Source organism: Phyllostomus discolor, chromosome 12 (genome assembly GCF_004126475.2).
Source record: "Phyllostomus discolor isolate MPI-MPIP mPhyDis1 chromosome 12, mPhyDis1.pri.v3, whole genome shotgun sequence".
NCBI classification, from domain to species: Eukaryota; Metazoa; Chordata; class Mammalia; order Chiroptera; family Phyllostomidae; genus Phyllostomus; species Phyllostomus discolor.
In genome coordinates, this window is record NC_040914.2 from 25,532,067 (window position 1) to 25,541,038 (window position 8,972).

At 49.6% G+C, this 8,972-nt stretch overlaps 1 protein-coding gene across 1 annotated transcript; it reads left to right on the forward strand.

The window, feature by feature from the left end:
• The first annotated feature begins 4,891 nt into the window (after window positions 1-4,891).
• LOC114510707 (leukocyte immunoglobulin-like receptor subfamily A member 6) lies at window positions 4,892-7,301 on the forward strand. Its single transcript, XM_036012681.1, has 6 exons — window positions 4,892-5,019; window positions 5,184-5,219; window positions 5,379-5,654; window positions 5,799-6,101; window positions 6,315-6,611; window positions 6,868-7,301. Exons 1-6 carry the CDS (start codon window positions 4,989-4,991, stop codon window positions 7,197-7,199), a joined length of 1,275 nt encoding a protein of 424 aa, XP_035868574.1. The 5' UTR covers window positions 4,892-4,988; the 3' UTR covers window positions 7,200-7,301.
• Window positions 7,302-8,972: the final 1,671 nt, after the last annotated feature.

Here is an 8,972-nt window from a genome sequence, read left to right on the forward strand (position 1 = left end):
TAATTTCCCCCCTTTACTTTCCTCCTCCCATCCCACCCCACACTCCCACTAAAGCTAAAAAGGTATCATTTTACAATATTTAAATGTATTCAATCAACACATTGTCACCAATTACATAATGTTACTTGTCAAGTATATGTCAGTAAAGCTGGAAAATATATTAAAAAAACTATCTAAAAAGCAGGACAAATAATGGAGCTAGGCAGAGCAAATGTTGAAATGTTTGTGAATCTAACTACCTGTGTATCCATTTATCTACCATCAGTATGTCTATGTATCTGTCTATATACATATAGGTATTATATATATTACACATATATAAAATCTTCATTTGTCAATCAATCTGTCTAGTATCTGGGTACTAATAAAATTAATTTCTGCTCTCTTATATCACCCAGTTAGTTGTATTTTCTTGTGGTAAACTTGTCAAACTAATAAATACTCTCTCTCTCTCTCTCTCTCTCTTTCGAAAGAAACTGACTTTTGACTCATATGCAAAAATGATTTCAATAAAACAATAAAAAACAGACTTTATAGGTTTTCTTCTCTTCTGGAAATTCAGAACCAAGCTCTTTACTTTGCTTTATGTTTGGCAAGGAGTAAAAAAAAATATGTATCTGGTGTAAAGCCTAATAGATGTTAAGTGAGAGAGATTTCATATTTCTCCTAAAATAGTTTTATATTATTAACTATTTTATATGCTAGCTTTGCCAAGTATTATTGATTGTTATAAACTGAAGAATTGTTATACTTTTCCAATAACAGAAAGAGGAGTTAAAATCTTCCTATGATTGTAGAGTTCAGCAAAATTAAATGTGACACTTTAGACATGAAGGGTGTTGAGTAATGTGACTCAGGCCAGTCCCTCAGCACCTGCTATTTTTAGGGTGAGAAGAGCTGGTCCTCTTCCTGTGTGACAGGCACCTTGTGCCCAGTCAATGCTGTGGTGTGGGGACCCTGCCCCCCACATCCTGTAATGTTGTCTCTTGAGCTTCACTTTAACAACTGAAAAGCAAACCATCAAAAGCTCTGCTGTAAAAATATCCACTGGGACTTTACCCCTTATTCCAATGTAAGAACAGAACAAACCTGGTACAGCAAAGTAAATTCACAATAGCCATTACAGAATCTGCAAGACAGGACAGCTCATCCACTGTCCAGAGGTCCTGCTGACCAAGACAGAGTTCAGCCTTGGCCAGGAATGTGCACGTGTTCTAGAAGGCTTTCCTCAAAACCATGAGCCACCTGCATCTCCCCTGATTCTGTCCTATTTTGTATGTGAACCCCAAAAGGCGGTGGAGAATTCAGTACTGGGTCATGGACAGCTCCGCCCATCTGGAGCACATGGAGATGTGTCTCTTGTCTGACCTTTCTTTGTATATGTGTGTGTGTGCTTTTAACTTTATTTTTTATTGTTATTCCCTTACACTTGACCCAGTTTTCCTCCTTTGTCCTCCTCCCCCACATCCCACACCACTCTCCCATGGGCATATACTCTAAGAATCCTAAATCACTAATTCAAAAGAAATTATGCACCCCTAATTTCATAGCAGGACTATTTACAATAGCCACGTGCTGCAAACAGCATAAATGCCCACCAGTCAATTATTGTATCAGAAACTGTGGTACACTTACACAATGGAGCATTGTGCAACAGAAAGAAAGAAGGAAACCCTACTGTTTGTAACAGCATACTTGGAACTGGAGAATATTATGCTAAGAGCAATAAGCCAGTCAGCGAAAGACAAATACATGTGATCTCAAACATAAGAGGAACCTATTGAACAAAATAAACTAATGAAGAAAACAGAACCACAGTCGTGGAAACATGGAACAGACTGACAGTGACCAGAGGGGGAGGGGAGAGGGATAATAGCAGTAAAAAAGGGAAAGGACTAGTCAGAGAACACGTAAGAATGGCCCGTGGACATGGACAACAGTGTGGAGATTGAGTATGGGACCAGGGAGTGGGATGGCCAGAAGAAGGCAAAGGAGGAAAATTGGGACAACTGTAATAGAATAACAATAAAAAATGATTTTTTAAAAGTATCGGCCCTGGCTGGTGTAGCTCAGTGGATCGAACGCGGGCTGGGAACCAAAGTGTCCCAGGTTCGATTCCCAGCCAGGGTACATTCCTGGGTTGCAGGCCATAACCCCCAGCAACCGCACATTGATGTCTGTCTGTCTGTCTCTCTCTCTCTCTCCCCCCCTCCCTCCCTTCCCTCTCTAAAAATAAATAAATAATATCTTTTTAAAAAGTATCACACAAAGAAAAAATGATATTTTCTATATTTTTGCTAAGGAAAAAGTAATTGATTTACTCTCCAGTCTGTCGTGATTTTGTGTATGGGGTGAAGCAAGTGTGAAGTTCACCTGTTCCACAGAGTCCCCCAGCTGGCCCAGCACTCATGACAGAAAGACCAGGATCTGCCCACTGCACTGGGAGGGTCTCTGTCATGATCGAGTGACTCTGCACTGTGGTCTGAGTCTGATCCCTCCCTCTGCTCCATTGGACGAGGCATGTCTGCTTTTCATTTTCTCAAACCTCCAAAGCCTCCACTTGAATCTGAATATCTGGTTTCCTTTCCTCCATATCTCAAGTAGGGTGAATTCTTCCACATTTATAGGGGTGGGGTTGGTTTCACTGGGCTCTGAATGAGGGAAGTGAGAGCAACAGAGGAAGCAGGCTACTCAAGGACCCCTCAGGCATTCAGGATGTGGTATTGCAGCACCCCATATTTAAAGTGTGTGGGTGTTTTTCTGCCTCTAACAGTATTCCTTTAATGTCGATTTTTTCTGAATCCTCAAGAGTCTCCACAGTTGAAAAGGAGAGTGACTCCCAGCTTGAAAGATGCTCAGAGGAGGCAGAAATGACCCAAATGATTCACCCCAAGGAGAGGGAGAGAGAAAGAGCCCATGTCTCACAGAGGCACAGAGTCAGGTGGAAACAGTGTGCGATACAGCCCCTGTGTTCCAGGGCCAGGAGGAAGCCCTGAGCTCTCCTGTGGGAGCAGAGTGCTTGCACAGACCCCAGGATCATCACTGCCCCTCCCCTTAGGTCACCTTAATGAAGGCTCTTTGGGATCTCCAATCAATGAGGCAGAGAAGGCACGTCACCCTTCTTGTCCCCAAGGCAGCAGTCACACCAACACCTGCCTAGGTTCTGAGATCTAAGTCCTCACTCTCTTCCTCTGTTCACCCTCCACACCAGTCTTCACAATTCTCTTTTGGAATCTGTCCATTTCTGCCTAAAAGCCTTCCATTCTCCTCTCTGAGTTTAGGGTACATTGAGACTTTTCTTCTGAAGTCACGGTTACTCATGGTCATCTCTATGTGACCTTCCAACCACAGCTCTCCCTTCTGCCTCCCTCAACCAGGCTGGTATAGTTCCCTGTGAACACACAGTCATGAACACACACAATCACATTCACTGACACACATCTATACACAGTCACGTGCACTCACAATGCACAAACACACTCCCACACACTCTTACAACACTCACTCACACACATACACTCAGTCACTACATACACACTGTCACACACACTCATACACAAACACACATACTCACCCCATCCTCAATGCACACATTCACATATATACACTCACAGACATACACACTTGCACACACAGACACATACTACACCATCTCCTATGGACCCTATGGAACATCTCCTATGTTCTCCTCCATATCTGCTAGCTTAGAGTTCTATAGAACTAGCAAATTCCTTCCCAAGTTTCCAGCTCAAAACACAGGATTACAGGTAACAGAGATTCCTTCTCCTCACGTCTCTTCTCTACCTGTGTTGTGACAGCTAAAATATGTGCCTGAATTGTGTGGAAAATCCATGGAAGCCTTTCATCTAATATTGTTGGACACACAGGATTACTGTTCACATTATGTGTTATTTACACACATTGCACTGCCCTAGTCACTTTGTAACACACAGCACATATGAGATTCATAAATCAGTGTGACTATAACAGCTCATTCCTGTATACTCCTCTGCCTCACACACTTAATCCAATGTCTTTCTATGATGGAGAGCCAGCCCATGACCAGCCACCACCTCTCCATCCCTTACTGCTATCAGACAGTCTCTGTCTCTAGATTTCCCTATGATATTCTTTCCTCTCAAGAGCATTCTCACTCCCACCTCCTAGGGTTCCACCTCATCTAACAGCTCTTCCCTCAACCCTGGCCCTGGTGACTTACTGGCTTGCAGTGTCATCCCATCCACCAAAAGGCTGTGAGTTCAATCCCCAGACGAGGTGTGTAGCAGAGGCAAGCAATCAATGTTTCTTTCTCTCGTCAATGTCTTTCTGTCTGTCTCTCCCTTCCTCACTCTATAAAATCAAAACATATTCTTCAATGAGGATAAAACAAAAACAGTTGTTCCCTCAACCACAGTCTAGTCATGGTCCCAGGTGTTCTCATATTTTCTCTCATTTCTCCTTTGTAAGTAAAGGCATTTCCACTTTAGACTTAGCTCATTTTCTGCTAAGAAGAGTTCTCAAGATACAGAAAATCAGTCTCCTGGATCATGGATGCATTTCTAGTTCTGACACAAATACTCGGCTTTACTAGGTGATCAGTAAACAAGTAAGTGCTGTTTGTGGGAGGCTGAGACAATGAGTAGCGAGTTCTATTTAGCATCAGCCTATGGAGGGTGGACAGAGGACCAGAGCCTGGGTCCCACCCTCTCTGACAGGACCACAGACCAGCCAGAGGGTCCTGGGACTGAGACAAGACCTCAGACCTGGGCTGAGAGTCCCCTGAGTGCCTCATGTTTTCCTGGGCCCTCGTCGTGGAAAGACCCAGAGCAAGGCCCAGGGCGGGGCCATCCCTTGCTGTGAGTCCACAGGGGTGGGAACTCCAGAAGGGTGGCTGCAGCCCCTGACTCACCACATCCTGTGCATCTCTGTCCTCCAGGCCCAGGGTCTTGCCCACCAGCAGAGCGGGAGCACTCAGAGCAGACGGCACCATGTCCATCCTCCCTGCTCTTCTCTGCCTTGGTCAGTTGTGGGACATGGGGACGGGGCAGCAGGAGGGAACAGGGAAGGTGCAAAGGTTTGTCTATGGGTAACACCAGCCTCAGGCAGCTAGAACAGATGAGGCCCTGAGGTAAGGGACTCAGCTCAGATGTCCGAGTGCAACCCTGACAAGGACTTTTTTCCAGGGCTGAGTCTTGGCCAGAAAACCCACCTGCAGGCAGGTGAGTTCTCCCCTGGGTCCCTGTCCCACCTTGTAATTCACCCTGAGGCTCAGGAGGGAGCATGAGGTCCTTGGATGAGGGGATATAACAGGAGAGACGTGGGCTGAGTTAGGAAGGAGTGGTGGGGAAAGCCATTCAAACACAGTCTGATTCTTCCAGGGAACGTCCTCAAGCCCACCATATGGGCTGAGCCAGGCTCTATAGTCTCTTCAAGGAAATCTGTGACAATCTGGTGTCAGGGGACCAGGGAGGCCCAGGAGTATCATCTGTATAATGAAGATATGAATACACCTTTTGACACACAGAAAGCATTGGAACCCAGGGACAAAGCCAAGTTCTTCAGAGAACAAATCATTGCAGGAAGATATCATTGTAAATACCTCAGCCCCACTGGCTGGTCAGAGCCCAGTGACACCCTGGAGCTGGTGGCAACAGGTGAGAGGACACTAGGGGTCCCAGCCTCAGGCTCTGCCCTCAGGAAGGGGGATATTCTCAGGGGGTTCCCCCCTCACCGCTCAGCCTTGGGGGAGATGAGGGAGGTGGAAGCCCCATTTAACATGCTGCCTCCTTCTCTCCTAGGAATCTACTACAAACCCAGCCTCTCAGCCCTGCCCAGCCCTGTTGTGACCTCAGGAGGGACTGTGACCCTCCAGTGTGGCTCGTGGAAGAAGTTTGACAGGTTCATTCTGACTAAGGAAGGAGAAAACAGGCTCTCCCAGACTTTGGACTCACAGCAACATCCCAGTGGGCAGGTCCAGGCCCTGTTCCCTGTGGGCCCTGTGATCCCCACCCACAGGTGGACATTCAGATGCTATGGATATTTTAGGAAGTACCCCCAGGAATGGTCTCACCCCAGTGACCCCCTGGAGCTCCTGGTCTCAGGTAGGTCCCATCCTGGTCCCATCCAAGTATTGAGGCACCAGAGAGGTTACTGGGGTCTTTGCAGGGAGGGGGGCCCCATGTGCGAGGTGGGATGAGGGGAGCACAGGGGCTCCTGGGTCAGAGACACACAGAGAGAAAGGGGGACCTGGGGGCTAGACCAGGAGGAGGGTTCATGGGAGGAGCAGCCCTGTCACTCCTGTCTGGTCCCTGCAGGTGGCTCAGGAAAGCCCTCCCTCCTGACCCAGCAGGGCCGCATTGTGGCCTCTGGACAGAACCTGACCCTCCAGTGTCGCTCTGACTTCGCCTATGACAGATTTGTTCTGTCCAAGGAGGGGGCACAGGACCTCCCCCAGAGCACTGTCCTGCAGCCCCAGGCTGGGCTCTCTCAGGCCAACTTCCCCCTGGGTACTGTGAGCAGCTCCCACGGAGGCCAGTACAGGTGCTATGGTGGACACAGGCTCTCCTCTGAGTGGTCAGGCCCCAGTGACCCCCTGGACATCCTGGTGGCAGGTGAGGAGCCAGCAGGTTCAGTCAGGGACCTGGAGTCTGCTCAGGCCCTGCTGGGGGTCACGGGTGGTGCAGGCCAGGACAAGGGGTGTGGGATCCACAGGGAGGGAAAGAGACACAGAGAATGGATGAGGGGAAAGGGAAGGGGAGACTCGGAGAAAACAGAGACAGGCAGCAATGAGGGTCCTAGAAAGGGATCTGGTGACTCTCAGGTCACAACTAGTTGGCAGCAGCCCCTCACCCACCCCCGTCTCTCTAGGATGGCTCCCTGACAGACCCTTCCTCACTGTGCAGCCAGGCCCCAGAGTGACCTCAGGAGAGAACGTGACCCTGCTGTGTCAGTCACAGAGCCCGAGGGACACTTTCTTTCTGACCAAGGAGGGGGCAGCCCATCCACCCCTGCATCTCAGATCACAGTCCCGAGCTCAGCAGCACCAGGCAGAGTTCTCCATGGGTCCTGTGACCTCAGCCCATGGGGGTACCTACAGGTGCTACAGTGCAAACCACAGCAGCCCCTACCTGTTGTCACAGCCCAGTGCCCCCCTGGAGCTTCTGGTCTCAGGTAAGGGACTCCTGACCCTGACTTTCTGAGCTGTTAGCTCAGGTCCTGGTCCCCAGAGGAATATGGGCTGAAAGGGGAGGGAGAGGGCTCTAAGGATGGTGGCCCAGCAGAGATCTGCCCCTCAGAGACCCTGCTACCACTGCTGACCCTTCTCTATCACCTCAATTCACGAGGTGATAGACAGGCAGAGGGAGTGTCTTAGAGTCCACAGAGGAGATGTAGCAGAAGAGTCTGGGTTATATGCTGACCCCAGGGTCAGTCCCGACCCTCACCCACTTCTGTCCTCATTCTCAGGACACTCTGGAGGACTCCGCCCCTCACCCACAGGGCCCATCCCCAAAGCTGGTGAGTCCCTGAGAACTCTACTCAGAGGGAGCACAGAGCAACCCAGGGAAGTTCTGAGCATCCATCCATCCATTCAGGGATGGGCTTGTGCCCCAGGGGCTAGGAGTCAGGCAGAGATGCTGGAACCACAGGGTCCCCAGGGCTCTGAGGCTGGCAGGTGACAGGAGGGGCGGGCATGGCAGAGGGACATGATGGGTCCAGGCTGTGGGAGGAACAGCCGAACCAAGTGGGGAGAAGGCAGCCCCTACCCCTCACTCCCACCCTGAATTTCCAGAAGACTCTGAGGATTGGCCCCTGCACAATTCAGAGAAAGGCCAACAGAGTGGTAAGTGAGGGTCTGTGTGGGGAGGCAGTGGGTCCTAGTCCAGGTCCCAGCTCTGCTGTTCCTACTGTGGGGCTGGGTGATCCCTTCTCTTCTCTGAGTGTTGGGTTCATGTATGTCCCCTGGTGCCCTCCTGCTCACAGGCCTGAGGTGACATTAGGTAATACAAAGCTCTCTCAGAGCTTAGAAGGCAGAGTCCCCCAAGACCCCAACCTTCCCAAGTGGGCATCAGGGTTCACACCATCTCCCTGCCCCTACAACATCCCTGCTGTGCTATGGCACAGGTACTAATGAAGGACCCTCAGCTCCAGGTGAGACAGGACAGGCCCCCTACTGGTGAGGAGCCCATGGCTTGGAGATGGTGACCACCTGGGGGCAGCAAGGGGACAGCACAGGGAAGCCAGGTCCCAGGGTCCAGGCCCAGCCCTGCCCTGGCCAGACTGGGTCACCTGGACCAGGTGGTTAACCTCTCTGAGCTGCAGTGGACTGGGTGGTGGGTCAGCCATCCCTGGTGCACAAGGGCTGTGAAGTTTGAGGAAATGAACGACAGACCCCAGCACATGTCTCACACACAGTAGGTGCTCATAAAAGCGCATGTTTGCTCCTTCATAACATCACTCCTGCCCTAGGTCTCCAATAGTACTGGAACATACTGATCGGGGTTTGGGTGGCCCTCATCCTGCTGCTCTCCCTCCTCCTCTGCCTCCTCCGACACCAGCATGAGAACAAAGGCAGGACATCAGGTGAGCTGGGCCACAGGACAGAGGGGCTCAGAGCACTTGTTGCAGAAAAAAACAAATAGATGGAGAAGGTTGGGAAGGTCAGTTGAGAAACAGACTTCTCAAAAATTTCCAATCAGAAACTCTAGAAAGGAAACACTCAATGTCAGCACAGATTTACAAATAAATGTAAGTTAATTTTTGATCATTTTCAATCTCCTAACATATGAAAATATTCACAAGCACGTGGTAATGTTTCCTCCTTTCCTCTGGAATCACACAGAGAGGGGGATTCTAAGATTCCAGGATTGATACTTCTCTGTCCTCCAATCCAGCTTTGGACACTCAGGAAGAGCCCCTCTGTGAGAGGAAGGGACAGCTGTCCAAGGGAAGGGGATTCAGGGATTTCAGAAGGT

Excerpts from the sequence above, each read along its gene's own strand:
- LOC114510707 (XM_036012681.1), top strand. The coding sequence starts at position 4,989 with ATGTCCATCCTCCCTGCTCTTCTCTGCCTTG. Across the intron at positions 5,020-5,183 it reads CCCTGCTCTTCTCTGCCTTG|GGCTGAGTCTTGGCCAGAAA; the intron begins GTCAGTTGTGGG and ends ACTTTTTTCCAG. Across the intron at positions 5,220-5,378 it reads GAAAACCCACCTGCAGGCAG|GGAACGTCCTCAAGCCCACC; the intron begins GTGAGTTCTCCC and ends TGATTCTTCCAG.